Here is a 23,979-nt window from a genome sequence, read left to right on the forward strand (position 1 = left end):
GCCCCCGCATGCCACAACTAGAGAAAGCCCTCGCAAAGAAACGAAGACCCAACACAGCAAAAATAAATAAATAAATAATTAAAAAAAAAAAAAAAAAAAAAAAAAAGACTCTAAAGGAGCCTACTTTTAACCAAAGTCCTGGAAAGGTTGAGAATTAGCAGGCTGTAACCTCTCCCTTTTTTCTTCTCTGGATATTCTTGTCAGCCTTCTGCCCAAGGAACAAACCCATTCCATTGTGATTCTTCTATAACTAGTTGATTTCTCTTCAAAGGAAGCTCCATCATCCAAGGTGGACAGGGGAATACAGAGGAGCCCTCTGTGTCCTGGTCCAGAGATACTGTATCTAGAGATACTGTCCAGGGTGGGCGGTATCTTGGTGGTCTGGAGACCACCAAGTGAAGTCGGCTACCCCAATTGGTCATTGGAGATGCGTTGCCAGCCTGACAAGAGAAGATTTGGGAGGTGAAGCCAGAAGGTTAGGAGGCAGGAAGGTTTTCAAAGGCTGCGCCAGCATGGATGGGGCACACGGGAAAGATCCTGAAGAACAGGAGGCTCAGTAGCAGGCTGGCCAGAGAATAAAGGGTCTCTGGCAGCACAGAAGGATTGCTCAGGATCTAGTGTTCACCCCTCCACACCCCCGCCCAGCCTGGGGCAGGCTCTTACGGTTGGTCCTACACTGTGATGGTTTGACCGTGGGGAATCAGACTCTGGTACCTATGTTTGCACAGAAGTACAACCTCTATCTGTAAATCAGAAATTCCGCAGAAATTCCACTTCTGGGCATTTTCCTAAAGGCACGTTAGCATAGGTACGTAAAGAAGCATGCTCCAGGGCTTCCCTGGTGGCGCAGTGGTTGAGAGTCCGCCTGCCGATGCAGGGGATGCGGGTTCGTGCCCCGGTCTGGGAAGATCCCACATGCCGCGGAGCGGCTGGGCCCCGTGAGCCACAACTACTGAGCCTGCGCGTCCGGAGCCTGTGCTCTGCAATGGGAGAGGCCACAGCGGTGAGAGGCCGCGTACCAAAAAAAAAAAAAAAAAAAAGCATGCTCCAGGAGATTCACTGCAGCTTTGTCAGCTTTGTTGTAGTAGCCAAAGATGGTAACCTTTGTAAATATGCATTCATGGGGATCTGGATAGATTCTCATGCCCCCATACACAGCCGTTAAGAACAGTGACTAATAAGAACCTGCTGTATAAAAAAATAAATGAAATAAAATTCAAAAATTCAAAAAAAAAAAAAGAGTGAGGCCTGGGGAATTCCCTGGCGGTCCAGTGGTTAGGACTCCGAGCTTTCACTGCCAGGGCCCGGGTTCGATCCCTGGTTGGAGAACTAATATCCCGCAAGCCACGTGGCACAGCCAAAAAATAAAAAAATCCCCAAAGTGTACTGTTAATCGTGTGTGTCCAGTAGGGGGAAGCAAGGTGTAGGAGGGGTGCAGAGAATGCCACTAGGTGAGCATGGGGGACATTACGGGAGTCATATATACCCACACAATTGTATATCTTTGCCCTAGTCCACTTCTGGAAGGATGCACAAGAAACTGATGATGTCTATGCTTTTGGAAAAGCATCCAGGATGGGAAGGAGACTGTGCTATATACTCTTTGGGACTTCTAGACTTTTTTAAACTATGTGCACACGTGACCTATTTTTTTAAAAACTCGTCTTTTACATAATAAACAAAAGAGCAGCAGTGCGACAGAGCCCCCTGGGATTATCCGTGAATCTTGGGTTGATGCCTGAGCTTTGCAGGTTCATTTGTCCCTTGGGGCTGACAAATACTTGTTTTCGAGACAAAACTTCCTTCATTGTTCATCACCAGAGTGTTCAATTACGGGAGAATCACACCTCGGTTCCTTCAGTTCCTTCTCTTTTCTGGCTGTGAAACGTTAAACAATCTTGACATGAAAGTGTCCTTCAGTTGCTAAGGGAATGTTCAGGAAGGGCCTGCCAGAAGCAGAAGGCAGTGGACTAGGATGAGGAAAGGAGGAGGGGGTGGAGCCGCTGACTGGAGTGACGTGAGAGTTAAAGGACTCTGAAATGACTTGCTAGAAATTGCTCTTTGTTTTGGCTCTCTTATCAGGGAGGATGCCTGGGAGGGGTTTACTTTTCTGATTCCTCAGACTAGCCCAGGTGTCACTTTCCCTCATCGCATCTGTTTTAATGGTACCCAGACTTTGTTTTCAGGTCTGGTAAGACATGCAGACACAGAAATGACTATCATGAAGGAATAAGCTCGTTATATTCACAGATCCCTAGAGGTACAGCCCTCTGCACAGAGCCACGTGGGGAAGCATGGGGCTGATCAGGAAGCAGAGGCACTTCCCTGGTGGCGCAGTGGTTGAGAGTCCGCCTGCCGATGCAGGGGACGCGGGTTCGTGCCCCAGTCCGGGAGGATCCCACGTGCCACGGAGCGGCTGGGCCCGTGAGCCATGGCCTCTGGGCCCGCGCGTCCGGAGCCTGTGCTCCGCAACGGGAGAGGCCACAGCAGTGAGAGGCCCGCGTACCGCAGAAAACAAAAACAACAACAACAACAAAAAAATTAAAAAATATGGTTAGGGCTTCCCCAGTGGCGCAGTGGTTGAGAGTCCGCCTGCCAATGCAGGGGATGCGGGTTCGTGCCCAGGTCCGGGAAGATCCCACGTGCCGCGGAGCGGCTGGGCTCGTGAGCCATGGCCGCTGAGCCTGCGCGTCCGGAGCCTGTGCTGCGCAACGGGAGAGGCCACAGCAGTGAGAGGCCCGCGTACCAAAAAAAAAAAAAAAAAAAAAAAATATGGTTAATACACATCAGGCCTGCCAAGTATGGTTGTCCCGGTTGTTCATAGCACAGGATATCTGGCCAAGGAGGGGAGTGGAGCTGAAATTCAGATGAAGCCCTGTCTGCAAGCCATGTGCTCGCAGGACTGCATCCAGCTGAAGGACTTGGCTTTTTCTCACACGTGCAGAGGCACCGCGTGGGTTAGCAGAGGCCCGTGATGGCACTTGTCTCAGCTTGCTATTCTATATTAATTGTGATGATTTGAGCAATCTCTGTTTCCTTGACTGGACCACCAGTTCCAAGGACGCCAGAACCTTGTCTATGTTTCCTGCTAGACTGGAAGCTCCCAGAGAGCAGGGGTCAGGTCTTCTTTGCTCCTCAATGTCTCCTCGGTGCTCAGCACCAGCTGTCACACACGGTGCCCAGTGAGTGTTTATGGGATGCATAAACAAATGGCATGCAGGACTTTAAACTTCAGAATCGTATGTCATCCGTACCCTGAACTCTTCCTTCTTTTGGCACCAAAAAGATCAAGACCTTTTTGCCTGCTGTTGGTATTTTTTTTTTTTTTTTTTTTGCGGTATGCGGGCCTCTCACTGCTGTGGCCTCTCCCGTTGCGGAGCACGGGCTCCGGACGCGCAGGCCCAGCGGCCATGGCTCACGGGCTTAGTTGCTCCGCGGCATGTGGGATCTTCCCGGACCGGGGCACGAACCCGTGACCCCTGCATCGGCAGGCGGACTCTCAACCACTGCGCCACCAGGGAAGCCCCGGTATTTTTAATTAAATTTAATTTTTTTAATTGAAGTATAGTTGATTTACAATGATGTGTTTGTTTCAGGTGTAAGCAAAATTATTCAGTTATATATGTATATATATATATTTTCAGATTCTTTTCTCTTATGGGTTATTACAAAATGTTAAGTATAGTTCCCTGTGTTATACAGTAGGTCATTGTTGGTATCTGTTTTATATATAGAAGTGTGTATGTATTAACCCCAAACTCCTAACTGACGCCTCCCCTCCTCCCCGCCAGCCTGCTGTTGATTTGAGCAGGGTGAGTAAGCATCCTCTCTCCCGGCAAGAGTTGGGCTCCCATCCCTGCCTTTTTGGGGACTAAGAAGATAGTCAAGGAGGGGAGGCTTCCATTCTCAGTCTGGTGATTCTCTGTCAGCTCCACCCTACTGTAAATCCCGTGTTTGTGCCTTCTTGGCCTCCAGTGAAGAGTGAATGACCGGGAAATTGGGCACGGCTGGTTGCGGCATCTGCGCCTACGGGAGCCCCGGCTCCAACCGAAATGAACAGAGCTCAGAAGGAAGCCCCAGCTGTTGTCAAGCGCGGTCATAGGGTGATTGCTGGAGAGACCCCGGGTCCCTGGCCTGCTTGACAACGAAAGAAAACACGAACCCAGCTTTGGGAATTCCCTGGCGGTCCAGTGGTTAGGACTCAGTGCTTTCACTGTTGAGGGTCCAGGTCCAGTCCCTGGTTGGGGAACTAAGATCCCACAAGCTGAGCCGTATGGCCGAAGAGGAAAAAAAAAAAAAAAAAAAGAACTGGCTTTCAAGAGGCCTTGGGCTTATGCTTGTGTGTGCATACACCTTCATGGGAATCTGGGGGCCACGGGGCTGCGTGCAGGCTGGAGAGGTGTTTATGCCCCCAAGTCTCATGTTTCAGAGGCTCAGGGTGGAGTTGCTGAGAACCTAATGGAATGTGTATTTTCTCATCTCTCTCCAGGTTTCCATTCTATTATGAACTAAAAATAGCATTTGTAGCCTGGCTGCTGTCTCCCTACACAAAAGGCTCCAGCCTCCTCTATAGGAAGTTTGTACATCCCACGCTCTCTTCAAAAGAAAAGGTAATTTATGTTCCTCTGCCTTGCACTCCTTCCAGTGAGTGAAAAACTTTTAAAAAGTGATTAAAAAAAAAAAAAAGGCAGGTTGTTTTATTGCAGGAGACTTAATTGACTCTTATTTCCCCCCTGCAACATTTGTTCCTTCTAATTTTTCTTTTTTAAGTCTATTTTTATGACCTGTTTAGAAATAGTGGTGAAATTCTCAAAAGGGTATTATTCATCATTATTTATTGTAAAACATTTCCATACATTGAAACAAAAAACAGAAAAGATTCACTCATGATTCAACTCCCCAAACTGAATTTCCTTCCTTTTATCAGGCTCAGCCCCTATCCTTTTGCAGATAGGATTTTTACATAGCCTATTAAAATACTTTAAAAACATAAACAGGAAAGTTGAAGCCTAGAAAGATTAAATGATTTGAACTTGTACCCAGATAGCTACTAACAGAGACTGGAATATAATAAATTTCTAGTACATTTGCTTTCTTGTTCAATGATAAAATGTATGCTACCAATGAAATACCTGCTACTTTAGTAATTATCAGTCAATAAGTATTAATGAGAATAGTCATAATAATTTGTTTCATGCTATTTATCTTTTGTGTTTGTTTCACTTCAAAGTACTTCACATACATCCTTGAAATGAAAATGTAGGTTTGTCTGTTGTCAGAGATGGAAAAAATAAGATAGGGAGAAATTGCAGGAAGGGGTCAACAAAAACCAAGGATTCAAGGAGGAATTACAACTTAACACCTCTTGAAAAGAAATTTAAGCTATTTATAAGATAATGTCACTGTCTATAAAATTATTTTTTGTTTAACATCTCCACTGAACCTAATTTGCCAGATTTGCTTTCAATGGATTGTTCCATTGTTTTCTTAAGATTTCATACAGTAATAGATGCCGAGACCACTAAAATAAACATGACCTCTGTCTTATTAATTTGTTTGGTAGCTCCTTTTTTAAGTTCAATCCAGTCTGTGAAACGTTTCTTTAAAATAAAATTTTAAGCGTACATTAAAAAAAAAAAAAGCCACTCCAAATCAAAAAGCAACAACAAAAAAGCTGAGCAGATACAATATGTATCTTCTGAGATCTTAGACATGATGGCATATCATCCTTTTTCACTTGGTCTTCCAAATGACCCACGACAATCACCACACATAGTATATAGTTCCTTCTGTTGACTTCTTATCTTAGAATAAATTCTCAGGAGTGGAATGACTGGGTCCAACATTGTATAATTCATTAATGATATTCTATGACTTTCTAAACTGATTGTGTGGTAGGATTCTACAGTGTGAATTAGGAGCACTGTTGGTGGCTTGATATACTCATTTCTATTGCTTCTGAAAGTTGGATACTTTGGACTTCCTGGGGAAGCCTTTGAGTATATCGGTTGGATGAGCAGGCTACTGTAGACGTTTCTGAGAATCCGTTTAGGAACGAGGACACACTTCCCGTCTCAGAGGGTGGATTTTGAGGAATGGTAATCCCTGTCTTGACTTGGTTATCAATCTCTATTCTTCCTACTTCCCTTTCTCCAAACACTGGATTTACCCTGAAGCTGCCAGTGTAATTTCCATTGAAATGAAGGTGACTGACTCTTAAGAGCTGCCAAGAATCACTTCTGGAGTCAGCCAGGGGTCACAATGGAAACTTAGCGTTGTGACTTCCTGAAGAAGCTTAAACAAGGACAAGGCAGGGGGTTGACTGCCCACCTGCATACCTCAAAGCGAAGGAAGTGCACCGATGGGCTGAACTTCAAATGAAGTGGAGGCCAAGTGTCATTGACTGAACTCTGCAATGAGCTCCTGTGATTACACAACAGCTGTTTTCTTAAAACAGTGACAACGACAACCTAAACCAAACAAACAAAAAGAATGAGCCAGCGTTGATTCAAATTTGAGCTAAACCAATATCTTACTTGGTCTTGGTCCCTGAAGTAGATGTCAGCCCTCTTTCCCACCTCACCTTTACCTTGTGGTATGATGCTGGATGACTTCTCATTTCTGCTTTTATTTTGTGATCTGTAAAATGATCTTCTGTATCAACAAAAACAACACCTATTTCTTTCTACGTCCTAATCCCTCCCATCGATATATACATGGGGAGGGATTTGGATATTGTATGAAATAGCTATGGAATAACAGAATTTCAGAGCTGCCGGGGCCTGACCTCCTTGAGATAAGGAAGATGACAACGGTTCTCGGTTACTGAAACCAGCCACTGTGTCAGGTGCTTTCCTGGAATGATTGCATGTACTCCTCACCTTGCTCCACAAGTTAGGTGCTACCAGGGTCCTCATTTTTTAGAAGACAGAACCGTGAATAGAGGCTAAGTACTTGCTCAGGTCTGACAGCCAGTTAGTGGCCATGCCAGAGAGAATCAGTATTGGGCAAGCCCCCAAGCTCAGAGCTCAGGAGAAGGGAGAAAGAACAGAGATTTTTTTGAGCTTTTCAACTCAGTGTGCCTCTGTTTTCCTTTGACAGGAAATCGATGATTGCCTGGTCCAAGCAAAAGACCGAAGTTATGACGCCCTCGTGCACTTTGGGAAGCGAGGCTTGAACGTGGCGGCCACGGCGGCGGTGATGGCTGCTTCCAAGGTACCATGCTGGGACCTGACCACCATGGCTGTAACTTGCCCAGAGACAGGCTAAGGACCAATCAGGTTCCTCTTCCTTTTTGGGGTCCCATTGAAAATCTGAGGGGAAAAAGGGTGAATCTTGCCCCCAGAAAACTGCACACCCCCCCACACAAATGATTTATGCAGTATTGAGAGGTTCCCAGAGCTCCTGAAGCTCATCTGTGGGTCTCATGTTAAGAACCTCTAAAGTACTTGGAGTGTAATCCTTGGACGCAGAGAAGAGGGAAGGGGAGGGAAGGGAGCTCTTCTCTGCAGTTTCCTAGGGTGCACTGGGAGAGTCACCTAAATAGACAGGTGTGGAGACTTATTACCTGAGTGAGTGGATGCACTCCATGCTCACGTGGTCCCACAGATCCAGGGGAAGGAACCCAGGGCCCAAAATACGTTGAGTGGTTCAAACAAACATGGAGGACAATGATATGTGTAGCAGCAGTAACTAGAGGTAGAGGAGGTTTGAAATAAATACTGGTCTTGTGGGATATTGTGATATAAGCAATTACTTCCTTCTTTTCTCCACCCAGCCCTGTTCAAAGGCCCTCCGTGTTCCTTCCCAGCTTCCTCTCCCATCACATTCTCCTTGTCGTTTTGTCAGTTTCTCGTTATGTGCTCAGCCCTGAAAAATTAAATTGGTAGATGTTTACTCTCAGAGCAGATTCAGCAGATTGCCCTAGTGTTTCCTGGTGACAACACCTTCCTCCAAATCCAAAGGTAGAGTAGGGATCTACAGTTGGCTGAGGGTGGAGGAAAGGCAGTTATGCTTATGTCTGGAGAGATACAATGGTTGGGAGGTGAGCTGTATTAGCAAAGGGAAGCTATGAGTCCTGGGTGGCGATGTCAGGGTTTGGGGGAAAGAGAGGGTAGATCTGTGAAAGGGTTTGGAAGAGGACAATTAATACAGATCTCTGTGCTCCATGGGCTCTCGGTGGATGGTGGGCTGGAGGGTGTTGATAGCCAGTTGGGTCAGGGGACTGAGCTGGGTTTTCTGGGCCCTGAACCAGGGAGAGGCACTTTCGGGGCATTTCTGGGAGAAGAACTTAGCCCCCGGGGCTGGGAGTTTGACAAGCATCTTCCACATAAAGTCAAGGAGTTCTGCAGACAAAGGCTGGCGGGGAGACAGGAGAACCAAAGGGGAGTGGTTCCTATTTCAGAGAAGGACCAGGTGCTTCTGTAACACAGAACCATAGTGAAGTGTTCCGCTGGTACCTGGAGGGTCCCTGTCCACCTTAGGTCCAATAGTAGCTGGCAAAGTGATGAATCTCATTGAGTACCATTGGAGGGCAAATTCCGCTTTGGTATCTGGAGGAGATGTATCAGGATTTACAAAGAGCAGCGAATTCTAAGATCCTTCTGTTTGAGATGCAATCGTTATAGGCTTTTGTGTTTAAGCTGAAAGAAGAGAACTCGGAATTGCTAAATTCTGAATTCATCAGGCTAACTTTGCCACATAAAGCTACAGAAGCCTCCCAGGCCCTCTCTCCACCCCATCTTCTTTGCTTCCGCACCTGAAGGCAGATAGGTTACTGCTCTTTTCTCAGCTCAGTTGTAGAACATCAGTGTGGTATATTTATCAGGGTGGCTCAGTATGGGTCACCAGGCCACTCAGCCATGTGTGTAAATTATATTTTTATGGTAATTCTATAGAGCCATCCTCTTCCAGGTCTGCCTCAAGCTGGAGCCTCCTGAGTCTTGATGCCATCTTGGCCAGTCACCGCCAGTCCCTCAGACCAACGGGGAAGCCCGTGAGCCTAGGCCTCCAGCCGGGCACCTTACAACTAACCTGAAGGAAGCTCTAGATAGTCTGAAACTTGCCTCAGAAAACAACTGCTCATTAGTTCTTTCTAGTTGGGCTAAAGTAGTGAGGGACACCTGCTTCCTGCTGAATTTGGTTTCAGACAAGAAAATTTTCTGCCTTGTGGGGGCTTTGCTTTTCCTCTCTAAATATCTTGAGAGAGAAAACACTCTTCTTTCCCCAAAATAGTGCCCTCTGTTTTTGAAACAGATGTGTACTTTTAAAAAAAAAAGAAAAGAAAAGAAAAAGAAGAAGTAAAATTCAACCTGGCTGAGGGATAGATCAGTGGTTTCCATAGTAACAATGGACCACTCCAGGCCGCAGCCAAAGGATGATAAGTCACCACTGGGTTCAAATCTGGCTTTAGTATCCAAACCACCTGGGAAGCTTTGTTTTTCATATGTAAACAGATTCTCAGATGTGCTGAATCAGAATCTCAGGCAGGGGCTTCCCTGGTGGCGCAGTGGTTGAGGGTCCGCCTGCCGATGCGGAGGGCGCGGGTTCGTGCCCCGGTCCGGGAGGATCCCGCGTGCCGTGGAGCGGCTGGGCCCGTGGGCCCTGGCCGCTGGGCCTGCGCGTCCGGAGCCTGTGCTCCTCAGGGGGAGAGGCCACGGCAGTGGGAGGCCCGCGTACCGCAAAAAAAAAAAAAAAAAAAAAAAAAAAAAAAAAAAAAAATCTCAGGCAGTGAGCCCTTGAATCTCTATTTTTAACAAGTTCCCCAGATGATTTTTAAACAGCCAACTCGGACTTTTCTGGTGGCTCAGTGGATAAGAATCCGCCTGCCAATGCAGGGGACACAGGTTCGAGCCCTGGTCCAGGAAGATGCCACATGCCGCGGAGCAACTAAGCCTGTGCGCCACAACTACTGAGCCTGCGCTCTAGAGCCAGCAAGCCACACTACTGAGCCTGTGTGCCACAACTACTGAAGCTCCTGTGCCTAGAGCCCTTGCTCCCCAACAAAGAGAAGCCAGCTCGATGAGAAGCCCTTGCACTGCAACGAAGAGAAGTTCCCCGCTCACCGCAACTAGAGAAAGCCTGCGTGCAGCAACAAAGACCCAATGCAGCCAAAAATAAATAAAATAAATAAATATATTTTTTAAAGAAATAAATAAAATAAACAGCCAGCTCTTTACAGGTCACTGCCTGAGGGCCCACCCAGAACCATACATCACAGGTGATTAGGGTTAAAACAGTTAACTTCTTTAACATTCCTGGGATGCAGATTTAGCTCCTTAGAAGCATTAACCTTGAGAATGAGAAAGCTGAGTCCGGAACAACCTTGTGGATTACCCCAGGGGAACAATCAAAGCAATTTTGTGCAAAAAAGACACTCTGCCCAGTCACAGTGGCTAGGGTGACCATGTAATGTTCAAACAGGACACATCTGAGAGTGAAACGGTGCTGTAATTATTATGCTGGACAACAGGAAGAAACGAGGTCTGCTCCAAGCAAACCGGGGTTTATGGTCGCCCTACTCATGGCTCCATTTTACATCTCTTGGACCCTGCCTGTCTCCTTCCAGAAAACACCCTCCACCTACAAATCAGTTCTCACTGTGAATATCCACTGCATTTAGCCAAACAGTTGCAGGAGAGAGGGTGAGGTGACTGAGAGCCTCTCTCTGAGTTCAGACAGACTGAAGGGAGGCTGGGACCAGGTGACCGGATGAGGGGGTCACTCCTTCCTCATCTGCTTTATTTTCCATCCTTTGATGGCTCCCCAGGAGGAAACTGCAGAGCTTAACCAGAAGAATGAAAGATCTTCTGCCTACACTTTTAGTTAATCCTTTTCTTCCTTATAACTTTGAGCCCTGAGCCCTTTCTCTAAAAAAAAATGAATGTTTGCAGGGTTTTTGGATCATCATGAAGTGTGAAGAAGCTTTGTAAACCATATCATTGTACAAATATAAGTTGTTATTAATGTTAATGTTTTATCTTAGAAAAGAAAAGCTAAAACAAACAAACAAAATTACACGTCGGAAATTTCTCCCCAGCCCACCCCCCAGTTTTCCCCAAGGTCTAATCCTTGTCCCCAGGAAGTAGTGATGCATTTTTTCTTTCAGCAAAAGCTGCTCTGTCTCCTTCCTAGGGACACACATCGCTAGTACCTTGTTTCGAAGTGTCCCTAGTCTCTTGGCTGGCTCTGAGCTTAGATGTTAGCTGTTTCCCAGCCACTAATTCCACCCAGAGGGAAAATTGAGCCCCAAGTCTTTTTAAGATTAGGATTGGAAATCTCTCTCTTTCTAAAATTAATGCTCTAGAAACTCATTCGTTAAGCAAAACACATTCTCACAGGAAGAGAAACAATAGTGAGAAAAACCAATTGATCAATAGTTTTTAAACTGTCAGGTAAAAACAAAAACAAAAACCAAAAACCAAAAAAAAACCTGTCAGGTAGTTTTAAAACTGACTTCCCTGGCGGTCAAGTGGTTAAGACTACACCTTCGCCTTCCAATGCATGGGGGTGTGGGTTCGATCCCTGGTCGGGGAACTAAGATCCCATGTGCCTCGTGGCCAAAAAAATCAAAACATAAAAAAACCCAACAGAAACAATATTGTAATAAATTCAATAAGGACTTGAAAAATGGTCCACATTAAAAAAATCTTCAAAAAAAAACCCCCCAGTGCTTCCCTGGTGGCGCAGTAGTTGAGAGTCCACCTGCCGATGCAGGGCACGCGGATTCGTGCCCCGGTCCAGGAAGATCCCACATGCCTCCGAGCGGCTGGGCCCGTGAGCCATGGCTGCTAAGCCTGCGCGTCTGGAGGCTGTGCTCCGCAGCGGGAGAGGCCACAACAGTGAGAGGCCCGCATACCGCAAAAAAAAACAAAAAACAAAAAAAAAAACCAAGAGACTCAGTCTCACAAGTCAGAGGAGGGCCGGCACTCACGCGGAGTTGCTGGTCTGATGTTACTTGCCAAATCTCTGTTCCAAGTTTGCCTGTGGAGATCATATGTAGCTGGATGCATCGAGGGTCCCAGTGGAGAGAGAGAGAAGCCCACCTGCCTGCCTGACCTCTGAGAAGAGCCTGGTTGAACCTAGGAGGTCTGAGAAAGCACTTTTAGGGTCAACAGGAGCGGAAAGAGCTGTTTCTTGGCTGTGACGATGCACCTTCCTTCCTGGTCACCTCCTCCTCCCTGACCCCTGTCTCTCCCTCCCTCCCTCCCTCAGTGTTGGGGGGAATTCTCCAGGGCCCCGCCTTGCTCTCCTCTCCATCCCAGAGCCACTTATCCTTTCCCTCACCTTCAGCTGTCACCACCTGATGCTCCTGGTTCCCAGATCGGCTCCTCTCCCAGGTCTCAAGTCCAGCATTTCTGGTTCTCTGAACATCTCCTCCCTGTCTCCTGGTACCTTCAGTCAGCATCTCTCTGACTCCAAATCTGTCCCTCCACTTGTGTCCCAAAGTTCTGATGATGACAAAATCACCATCCTCTCTGGACCCCCAAGCTCCAAATCTGTCATCTTTGATGCTCCTCCTTCCTCCGATTGACTCTTCAAGTCCTGCCCACTTGATACCCCTTCCTTCCTTCCTTCCAGGCCCTCTTCCAGGCACCCTCCCTTCTAGCTTGGACTATTGCAGTAGCCACTCAAGGGGGTCACTGCTGCTCACCCTTGCTGTTTGAGGCCTGTGCATTTGGCCCCGATCCCAGCCTTCCTGTCTAAGTCTCTCCTGACCTTTCTGGTTCTTGTATACTGTACTTACAGTGCCACCTTCAGTGCTGTTCTAGAAATAGCAACTCTGCTGTTTCTAGAATTTTCTCTTTCCTGCCTCTACTGATGCTAGTTCATCTGCCCCTGTTCCCACCTGTTTGAAATCCCGTCCAGCCTTCCAGGTCAAGAGCCACCTCCTTCACAGCAGCCTCCTTAGATTCCGGGTGGAACTGGTCTCTCACTTCCTGGCACCCCAGTGGCCCTCTGGTAGTCATTTATATCCATGTCTTATCTGCACCCCTCCTAGGTGCACAGTAAATGGGAAAGGAATGAAGGATGGCTGTTCATATGTTTAGCTGTCACAGCCAGGAGAGCAATGCTTAGCAACAAGTATGGGCTTTGGAAAATATGCAGACCCAGGTTAAAAAAAAAATCCCAGCTCCAGGACTTCCCTGGCGGTCCAGTGGTTAAGATTCTGTGCTTCCAATGAAGCGTTCAATCCCTGGTCGGGGAATTAAGATCCCACATGCCACGCGGCCTGGCCGAAAAAAAAAAAAACAAACCAAAAAAACCCCACTTGCTGTTGCACCTCTATGAGCCTCAGCCTCTTCACCTGCAAAATGGGCATGATAATGGTTTTTGCCACAAAACAGCCATGGGTCGATGTCCATAGAGACTTCCCAGGAGGCAGAGCTCATGCTGAGGCTACGTGTTAGTCACTTCTCCTGTGTCAGTTTGCTCTCTAAGGCTGATCATGATCTTCACTCACTGTTGAACCAATAAGAGAAACAAGTCCGATGCTGGCATTGGGAAGTTATTTACAATCCAGACTCTTGTAGAGAGGAGGCTGTCTCCTGCTTGAGTGGATCTCTTCCCCGTCTTTTCTCTGTGGTGCGGTAGCTTGAGCACAGTTGGGGCGCCGCCTGTGCCCTTGTCCCTCCCTGTCCACCTTGCCTGTGCTGTGTGGCCCTGGGCAAGCCACCCTCCCATCCTGGGCTTCAGCTCCCTCATTGCTCTGGGCCCAACTTCCGCCTCCCGTTCAGCCTCGAGGCGGGCAGTGTCTGAGTGGCAGCGTCTATATAACACGTGAGCCCCTGCCGCAGACGCCACCGAGAGAGAGAGGAATGTCAGCCTGTGGGTTGTTAGGACAGGAGGGAGCCTTAGGTGCCACTTACTTCACGGGGGAGGACACGGAGATCCTAGCGCTGTGCGGCTGTCCAAGGTCTTGCTGCCGTTAGATGCCGAGCTGGGCTGAGAGCGACACTCCAGTTCCCAGTCCTGTGTTCCTGCATCACTCCAGACGCCCCCATGGCCCCCTCCCCTCCACACACACTGAACTGACAATTCCTGACCACATTCTGCTTGGATCACACCCCCAGGCCCTGAGGCCCCATGGCTGAGAGCCCGAGGGATACATGTCTACCACTGAGAATTCTAGAGCGAGTCACAGCCCAGGTTACTTTTAAGGTTGTCTGCCTGGTCTTCTGACCGTCTTACCTGGAACACCTCTAGGGGTTAAGAAGGTACATTCATATGCACAAGACAGCCAGCAACTGACCCCGAGGCAGGCTCCCACTTTGCCTTGAGGCAAGGCCGGGGCCACACTTAAAGGCAGGTGGTGGGTCGCAAGTTACCTTAAGAGACTAAAGATAGTTTCTTTAAAGCTTTTATCACTGTGTCCTGATATAACATTGTAAATCAACCGTACTTCAGTAAAAAGAAAAAAGAAATCAGGATACTGGAAAGCAAAACAAATAAACAAACAAAGCGTTATCACTGTGATAAAGTGGGAATTTGTAAATGTAGCTCCACTTTTCTTCGCTGAGCAGATTTGTCTTGTGGATGCCCCACCTTTGTGTCCCCTACCCCACCCCTGCTTCTTGAAGAGAGATCTGCCACCACTTTAACCTCCCCTCAGGGCCTGGCCTCTCCAAGGAGGAAGCCTTCTCTACACATGAGGGCTGGACAGCTGCTGCGTTGGGGAGTCCTTCCTGGTGACCCCCAAACCCCATCACCTGGGCGCTGGCCTGACTCAGATGACCAGGCCCTGCTCTGCTTTCCAGGGACTCTGCTCATCTGTGTGCTGTCATTGTCCTGCACGGCCCTGTCTCACTTCCCAGATCCAGGTCCTCATCTCCTCTGCAGCTGCTGTCAGCACCTCAGATCCAGCCTGGCCTGAGGGGTTGGCCCGTGTTCCCGGCCGGCCTTCCCTCACCAGTTAATGTTCGTTTTTGCACTTCATCTCCCATTCAGGGCACTTCCGGCCTTTATTGCAGACATCCATGTGCCCAGCTCCAACCTGAGGAAGGCAGGCAGAGCAGATACCCGGGGCCCTTTCTCCACGTGTGCCACGCCGTGCGTCCAGAATGTTCTCATGACTCTAAAATCCCACTGTCTTCACTTTGCTCACTACCCAGAAACCTTCAGTGGAGGTCTCATCAAAGTCCAAGTTTAGGCAAAATAGGGTTTTTCCAGACTGATCTCCCACTCCTCACCAGCACCCGAGCCTCTTCTCAGACTGGTTCAATCTCAGTCTCCCAAACGCACCTGGGTTTTCCACTCTCCCACCTTGGCTCCAACCACCGTCTGGCCACGATGTCCTTCCGCTCTCTTTCCGATGGTGCAGACCTTGCCTCGCTCAAGTCTGAGCTCTTGGACGAGGCCTCCCCGGGGATTCTAGCCAACAGTGCTCTCCCTCTGTCCCCTGAACTTCTGTCGTATGTTTTGTCGTCTGTCATTTGCTGTCTTGTACACGCTTGTGTCTCGATGCCTCAGCCAGACTGTGAGAACCTTGGGAGTAGGAACCCTGTCGTGTTTCCTATTCGTGTTTGCTTCCCCCGCGGGGCTTCACTCAGCGCTTCGGGAACACTCCATCAGCGTTGGCTGCGAATGAAGGAATGAAGAAGTGAGTGAGTGACTTGTAGGAGGCCAGGGCAGCATGGAGCCCTTCAGCCCATTTTGTAGGTTTGGTGCCCATGGCTTTTTTTTTTTTTTTTTCTTTTCCCCTTTATCAGGTGGTTCGACTCTTTCCTTTTGTCTCCTCTTTGGACCTCAGAGAAGGGCAGGTAACCCCACTGAGACGCGTGACTAACTCCAAACTGCTCCCTTCGTGGATGGAGGCCGGCAGCCACCTGTGCCCACCGGCCCATGGTCTGGATCGGAGCCAGGTGTCTCTCCTTCCGACAGCCGTGTGTGTACATGTGCGTTAACCCTAGAGCTGAGGCCCCTTATTGAGCCTCTTATTGGGTTGATTTGGCAGCGTCTAACATGCAGTTCACTTACTTGGCTTTTTGGTTTGTTTGTCTCATGCCTGGAGAATGAATTGAATTTGACGATGGATGCTCTTGTGGGAAGAAGCCTTTCCCTCTCTTTTGTTTGTTAATCCAGTTCTGTGTCACGAATGAGGCCGTTGCCTTCATCCAGCATGTTGAGAAGGAGCCTGGAGCATGTATAGCTGTAGAGGTTAACTGTTTTAGCGAGGTGGGAAGCCTGTAGGAATTTAGAAGGAAGTACTAACTCTTTTTTTTTTTTTCAAATATTTGAATCGCCAGTGGGAAATGTGGTTATGCTGGCGGCTTTGCTGTCAATTGCCTGACTCACTAAAGCCTTTTGTCTTTATTCTCATTGCTATCAGTTGAAGGGGGTAGAAACCATGTGAGGCGAGGTGGGCTAAACTTTGTGCTCTGCTGGAGCCCCCTCCTGTCACTTGTGTCCCTGTCACTGGTGTCCCTTCCCCTGTGTGTCCCTCTGGAAAAGAGGACCTCGTCAAGGGCTTGCAGCCAAACTTAGTAACTGTTGAATTGGGGTTCTGTGGGCCCTAATGGCAGGTATTCTATTAGTGGTAAATTGTTTTACTTAGAATATCAGCTTTTTAAAGGTCTGCGTTTTCCCAGGAACACACTCCCTCCTCTGACTAAGAAAAGCATCAAAATGTAGAAAATTTGCTCTGTGTTCGCTACGTGGATTTCTTATTCCTTACAAATTGGGGGAAGGATGAGGAATTAAAGTTCTCAGATGCACAACATTGTAAATCAACTGTACTCCGATAAAAATTAACTATAAAAATTAAAAAAAATTTACAGTACATATACATATAAATATGTACATAAAAGTACATATAAGTCCCTAAGGTTTATATCTTGAATCCATCTATAAAATTAGAAAAATGTAGTAAGTAAATACAAATGAAAAACTACATCAAAATTAAAATTGAAATACAAAAAAGATCTCAAATTAGTAGAAAATTCAGTGACAGTTTACTTTTTTAAAAAATTTACTTTTATTTATTTTTGGCTGCGTTGGGTCTTTGTTGCTGCACACAGGCTTTCTCTGGTTGTGGTGACCGGGGGCTACTCTTCGTTGCGGTGCGCGGCCTTCTCGTTGTGGCGGCTTCTCTTGTTGCGGAGCACGGGCTCTAAGTTCATGGGCTTCAGTAGTTGCAGCACGTGGACTCAGTAGTTGCGGCATGCAGGCGCTAGAGCGCAGGCTCAGGAGTTGTGGTGCATGGGCTTAGTTGCTCTGTGGCATGTGGGATCTTCCCGGACCAGGGCACGAACCCGTGTCCCCTGCATTGGCAGGTGGATTCTTAACCACTGCGCCACCAGGGAAGTCCCCACAGTTTACTTCTTTTTTTTTTTTTTTTTTTGTGGTACGCGGGCCTCTCACTGCTGTGGCCTCTCCCGTTGCGGAGCACAGGCTCCGGACGCGCAGGCTCAGCGGCCATGGCTCACGGGCCCAGCCGCTCCGCGGCATGTGGGATCTTCCCAGACCGGGGCACGAACCCGTGTCCCCTGCATCGGCAGGCGGACTCTCAACCACTGCGCCACCAGGGAAGCCCTAGTTTACTTCTTAAAGTCCAATTTTCTAAGAGTTTTAGCCAGGAAAAAGAAAAGATTAAAGTAATCAGGAATAGATTCCCCTCCCTTGCCCCCAAGATACTTCTGTGGGATTTCTGGGGCTCTAGGAGCCCAGCTGAGAGAGCCACTGGGCCATATGTTGTTGACGTGCCCAGAAAAAAGCAAGGTGAGTCTGTTAAGACAAACAGCATGTAAACAAGCAGCCACAACAACACTGGGTAGACCATGCTTATAATACTGTGGGGAATAAAGAGGTCAAAGTATGACAGTACAAGCAGGAGATTAGTTTTCATGGAAGGCTGTGGATGTGTTCCTTTCTGGTCCCATGAGGCTGGGCTCTAGAGTGCACATGGGCTCAGCTGCCCCGTGGCATGTGGGATCTTAGTTCCCCAGCCAGGGATCAAATTCCTATCCCCTGCATTGGAAGGTAGATTCTTAACCACTGGACCACCAGGGAAGTCCCATCTACTTCTACTTATTAAAAAGACTCCTTTGGAGTCTTTAGACATAGATTTTTCTGTGTGTCACTTTTGTATATGCAATAAAGGATATAGGCACAATAAATTGATTGAAGCCTTTCTTAACCTTCACTTTCAGAATCTGATTCTTCTGAATCACTTTTCAACTCCGTTCATCACTATCTGTTTATCTTGAGGCCACGTCACTCTCTGTGCTTTCTAGAGCATTGGTGATGCAGAGCTTTTGTCTCTGAGATTTTCATCCGTGCTGCTGATACCTACCCTCCAGTTCTGATGTTGCTACTTTCTTCATCTTACTAGAAGGTGTCAGTAGAACGTGTTTTAGGCAACCTAGACTCAGATTCCTTCTTCAAGTGGGTCTTTTTTTTTTTTTTTTAATCTTTTGGCTGCACCGCACGACATGTGGGATCTTAGTTCCCTGACCAGGAATTGAACGCAAGCCCCCTGCATTGGAAGGGCAGAGTCTTAACCACTGTGCTACCAGGGAAGTCCCAATTAGGTCTTAAATGGTTTGTTAACAGTGAACAGTCAGGAGTTTCCATTGTCTGGTCATGCCTTTGGGAATAACCACCAAATGCATTCATGTGTAGGCAGTGACAACAAGGACAAGGCAACAGCAATCGTAAGACCCTCCCCAGTTTTCAGAGGTGAAAACATGTATGTCTTGTAATTGATGATAATTATTCACAAGATGTCTAGGAGTAAATGGGCACTGTCAGTATTCCAGTGACTTAGTGATGCCAAGGCTCCGGGTGGATGTCCCTGTGAGTCTCCTTGTCACAAGGTGGCAGTTCCCACACTCAAAGGCAGAAAGCAGGGAGCAGGGTCAGGCCTTTCTCCTTCTGCATGTGAGAGAGAGAAAATATCTTTCCCAGAAATCCCTTAGCCGATTTCCCCTTACCTCCCATTGGCCAGAACTGCATCACATGGCCATGCATAATAGCCAGGAGGGAGTTTGGGAAATCTGTTTTTTTTTTCCCCCTCACCATTTCGAGAACAGAGTTGGGAATGATTTTTGGATGGTCAGCTAACAGTCTGTCCGACTGTGGTCAAATACATTTGGGATATGCTGAGTCAAACAACCCAGAACACTACGACTTCTCAAAAGCTTTTAACATGTGGCTCATTGAATTATAGAATATGTTTTTAAGCTTTTCCAAATTTAGGGAGTCCAAATTTATTTTCCCCAAAATAAGGAACCCAGTTTTGCAGAATACCAGAGAACCACTCTTGGCTGTTCCCAGAATAGGAAAACAAAGGTTCTCAGAGCAGAGCTGAATTGGCCGGTGGAATAAGCTTTGTGGAAAGTGAATGGAGATGAGGTTTGGAGTAGACTGAGCAGGGCTGAGAGGTTTACAGATGAAAGGGCTATATTGATTTGAACCATCTCAGATTGTTTTGATGGGTACGGGCTAATTTGTTTTCAAGAGCCTGTATCCATGCTGCTGTGGTTTCTTCTGAGGACTCAGTCGATACTGAGCTATTATTATCTCCTTTTCTTTCCTAACCTCTGCCACTTCCAGCCTTCATGATGCTAGTGATACTGGAGCAGGCCGGCTGGCTTCTGGGACTGGAATTGAGTGCTTTGCTGAAACGGTCATGTACACGTGTGATGCCTGCTGCCTCTTTTCCTCAGATACATTGCTGAGCCTTTGTGAGAGCTGGGCAGACCCAGGGAAGGAGTTAGTCTACCACCATTTATTTGGACTTAGAATCATGAAGCCCCTCCTAGTTTTTTTGCCCAGAAGTGACGTGTTTTTTTTTTTTTTTGGCTGCCCCCCCACAGCATGTGGGATCTTAGTTCCCTGACCAGGGATTGAACCCATGCCTCCTGTAGTGGAAGCATGGAGTCTTAATCACTGGACTACCAGGGAAGTTCCTAGATGTCATCTTGAATGTTTCTGAGTAGAATAATCATGGGTCATTGGCTGATGGATTTGGAGGGGATTATACTGGGGAGCTGGTCTCTCCCCTCATTTTCTTAGCAAAGATCATCCAGCTGTTATGTCTAGAAGGTGAAGCCTCAAACCCCTTGCCCACCATTGTTCAGGAGCTGTATCTGAGGCAACCAGGGAGATTTCTGCCTTTCTCACATAATGCCCTCCAAACACCCCTTTGCCTGGATTTAGAATTCTCGTTGTATATATATATATATATATATATATATATATATATTTATTTATTTAATTTATTTATTTTAAAATTTATTTATTTATTTTTGGCTGCGTTGGGTCTTCGTTGCTGCACGTGGGCTTTCTCTAGTTGCAGCGAGCGGGGGCTACTCTTTGTTGCGGTGCGTGAGCTTCTCATTGCGGCAACTCCCCTTGTTGCTGAGCACGGGCTCTAGGTGCACGGGCTTCAGTTGTTGCAGCACGCAGGCTCAGTAGTTGCGGCACGTGGGCTCTAGGGCGCACAGGCTTCAGTAGTTGTGGTGTGTGGGCTCAGTAGTTGTGGCACACAGGCTCAGTTGCCCCGCGACATGTGGAATCTTCCCGGACCAGGGATTGAACCCGTGTCCCCTGCATTGGCAGGTGGATTCTTAACCACTGTGCCACCAGGGAAGTCCTGTATATATATTTGATTACTTAAGTAGTTTTCTTTCTGCTGTTGTTAGTTTCCTGGAGACATGGTTTTTGAAATATCTTTGGTAGGTTGAGAACTTAGCATTTTCATATTTTAATGCATCTTTGTTTCATTCTGACATTTTTTCTAAAACTGTCTGCAAGCTCCTTTGTTTTCCCCGTTGCCTCTAATGAACTCATTCTGCGTTTGCTCCTTTAGCTAACTGACTCTTTTGCTAAAGTTACTTCAGTGAATTACTGTGCTTTGTTGGCTCATTTTCATTACTATTTAAGTAAAGTGAAAAAAAAAAATCTCCAAACCCTGCTGCCATCTCTGAGAGCCTCTCACTAATGCTGTCATGGTCCTTGTTGGTTTCATCAATGCCACCCCCCCAGCCCAGAGCCCTTGTTAGCTGCTCTCGCTGATTTTGTGCTGATTTGTTGGTTCCGTTCTATCTGCGGTGCCTATGGTCCCCGCATCCTCTAGCCCGCTAGGACTACTCTTCCCTTCATTATTCAAGTAAAATACCTCTGCCCCCCCCCATCCATGCATCCCATGTACCTTTGGGGGGAAGTCTGCATGCCCACGAGTGTTTTTGAAGGTACCCAAGCTTATCAATTTTTGCCTAGTGGTTACTTGCCTGTCACCTCTTGCTCCAAATGCCAGCCCAGTTCTCAGTAATCCACGTCTCCTTACCAACTCCTCTGCCCTCAGGTTTCCTTCTCCTCCAAACACTGAGTCTCCCCCTCCAGCCCCTGAGGCACACCTAAAGCGATGCTATCATCCCTGTGCCTTCCTTATAATCCTTTCACTTTGACAGATTCTCTCATCCAAACAGCGAGGCCCTTCCTTTTCATAAGTATAATGGATTGATCTTGCTTTCCTAAACAAAAGAACGGTTTCCCCCTGAGACAGCTTCTGTGGCTCCTTCAGAATAAGAAGTGGCTACAGTCAACAGTGTTTTGTTGCGTGTGTGCTTTTTTTTTAATATCACCTTTTTCCTTCCTGATTCATTCCCTTTGGGGTATTTTATGAAGCTCAAATGTGTCAGTGGCCGTCAGTGTGACTCATGAACAGTCATGTGAACAGATAAAAGAAATGGCTGTTGTCGTACATTTAAAAAATACTGTCTGCATTTTATTTCCTTTGAAAAGAGTAAGGCCTGAGCACATAGATTATTAAGTTGTGATAGTCTAGCCAGACTCTCGTGTCCTGGGAACTGAGCAAAATGTAGCTCTTTAAGGATTTTTATTTATGTAAAGCCTGAGAAGCCGCAGACAAGCCCTGGAGAGTAGGAACCGAAGGCAGCAGTCGTTTCCTCGGCCCTGAGTCTGGCTGAGGCTCTGGCTTATCGCGGGGAGCGCGTCTGAAGGGGAGGAAGGAGCCTGGAGCCAGAAGAACAATTCCTGAGCCCACAGGAGGCCCTAGAACATTCTGGGCCTGGACCCCCCTCAGTGTTCCCTGCAAGTACCCCAGGCAGCTGCCCCTCTGCAGACTATTCCAGAGGACTGGTCTCCACCTTGCTGATTGTCAGAGCCCCCTTTTGGCCTTGGTTGCATTCACCCGCCACGGCTGCCCTGGTCTGTGGGGCAGGCCTCTGACGTGTGCCCCGTCCTGTGTTGTGTCCAGGGACAGGGTGCCTTATCAGAGAGACTCCGGAGCTTCAGCATGCAGGACCTCTCCACCATCAGGGGAGACGGCGCCCCTGCTCCTTCAGGCCCCCCGCCACCGGGGCCCGGGCGGGCCAGCAGCAAGCATGGCCAGCCTAAGATGTCCAGGAGTGCTTCTGAGAGCGCTGGCAGCTCAGGTAGGTGTCACTTCCCTTCCCCTCTTTTCCACCCTGTAGGCCTTGCTTTCGTGGAGAGAGACCCAGGCCCCCCTAGGGCCCTTGCCCCAAGGACTCGCCACCCATACAGATGTCCATCAGACCGTGCCAGGCCAGCCAAGGGGCAGAGCACCACTTGGGCCAGGACAGAGGGCTGGCCTTGGAGACTCTGATTGGGGGCAGTGTTAGGTCACCTGCACCAAAGGGCCCCCCATCTCCTCCATCGGATTATCTGGGGTGGCGGGGGCGGGGGTTAAGTAGTAGTACCTGGACCAAGCCTAGAGGCGACAGGCCCAGCTGGACCTGGGCCAAGGCAGCTTTCTCTGTGTTCTTCGTCTCCGACCCCGCACTCCCAGGAGGGCTTACCTGTCGTGAGCACCTGAGTGTCTCCTCCCACCCAGCCAGGGCTTACAGCACGGTATCCCTTTTCCCTGCACGGTGTTTCCTGTCCTCTCTCTCACTCTACCATCTCCTCCCCTCCCTGAGCCCCCATGCCCCATGCATAACCTCGGCCACCACATGCAAAGGCCACACTAGCTCTGAGGTCTAATTCCTGTGGAGGCCAGGGCTTTACGGAAACCACACCTCTGCCTCGATGTCTACCCCGGTTAGAGGGGTACCTGGGCCAGGATTGGCCTGGAACTTTGTTTAAAAGTGCAGAGTCCTGGGCCGCCGCCCCCCCCCCCCCCCGCCAGGGGATTCAGGAGGTCTAGGGTGAGACCCTGGTATGTGATGCTGTCGAGGTTGCGGCCACATTTGGGACCCACTGACGTCTGATCCCTCGGTGGCTTTCGGGCTTGTGGAAGGTAGGGGCAGGGATCAGAGGACTAGCGAGTTGGACCAGGACTCATGGTTTCCCAGACTGTTTCTTGGGAAGATTACAGGGACTTGGCTCTCAGGAGCTGAGCACTGCTGCTGCCAGCAGAAAGGTTGGTGGGGAAGGGGCTGCAGGGGATCATTCTGGGTCATCGCCTCCGCCCCTCCGCCTTGGTGGGAAACTGAGCCTGGGGGCTGAAATTGGGCCACTATTGGAATCTCTGGCTGTGACGTGTGCAGGTGGCTAGCCTGCCCTTAAATGTATAAACAGGGACACCCAGGCCACCTAGACCTAGACTGTGTGCTGTGAGGTGCAGCCTACAGGGGCATCTCAGTCCTGCGCCTGGGGTCCTTCCGGGTCCCACCTGACCTGAGGGTCTAAGACATGGGTGGGAAAGAGGGAGCCTCACCACTGCCCTGGGAATGACAACCTATGCCCCCCTGCGGGGAAAGGAGAACGGCTCAGGGCCCGGCCCAGCGTCTGCCAGGTTCCAACCCTCTCAGGACTGGCCTCTCTACCCCCGGCCCCAGGATTGAAGAATGCGGCTTTTCTATTGGAAGGGAGAGATTTTAACCCTGGCAGGGTTGGGGAGGTGGAGGCTTGGCCATGGGGGTGAGGTCCTCCTCAGGTAGGGGAACCCTGTCTCTGTGCCAGGGGATCTTAGTATGGAACCCCAAAAGGCCAGGAGGGGGGTGGGGGACCTTGGGATCACTCAGTCTAATCCTCTGATTTTACCAATGCAGAGAC

At 48.4% G+C, this 23,979-nt stretch overlaps 1 protein-coding gene across 11 annotated transcripts in view; it reads left to right on the forward strand.

Moving 5' to 3' along the window:
• The window catches only part of REEP1 (receptor accessory protein 1), a 116,382-nt gene that overhangs the window by 77,629 nt on the left and 14,774 nt on the right, over nt 1-23,979 (forward strand). For 4 of the 11 annotated variants that reach the window (XR_010835379.1, XM_067007271.1, XM_059079366.2 and 1 more), the window contains exons 4-6: nt 4,490-4,610; nt 7,102-7,215; nt 22,220-22,397. Coding sequence is in view for 10 of the 11 variants with exons in the window: in XM_067007271.1 (XP_066863372.1) it covers nt 4,490-4,610; nt 7,102-7,215; nt 22,220-22,397 (413 nt within the window). In the remaining variant the exon portion in view is untranslated. Of the gene's footprint in view, nt 1-4,489; nt 4,611-7,101; nt 7,216-15,707; nt 15,894-22,219; nt 22,398-23,979 lie in introns of all 11 variants that reach the window. The other 7 variants (XM_067007264.1, XM_067007268.1, XM_067007265.1 and 4 more) reach the window with 3 other exon arrangements.

This window comes from Kogia breviceps, chromosome 11 (genome assembly GCF_026419965.1).
Source record: "Kogia breviceps isolate mKogBre1 chromosome 11, mKogBre1 haplotype 1, whole genome shotgun sequence".
In the NCBI taxonomy this organism is placed as follows: domain Eukaryota; kingdom Metazoa; phylum Chordata; class Mammalia; order Artiodactyla; family Physeteridae; genus Kogia; species Kogia breviceps.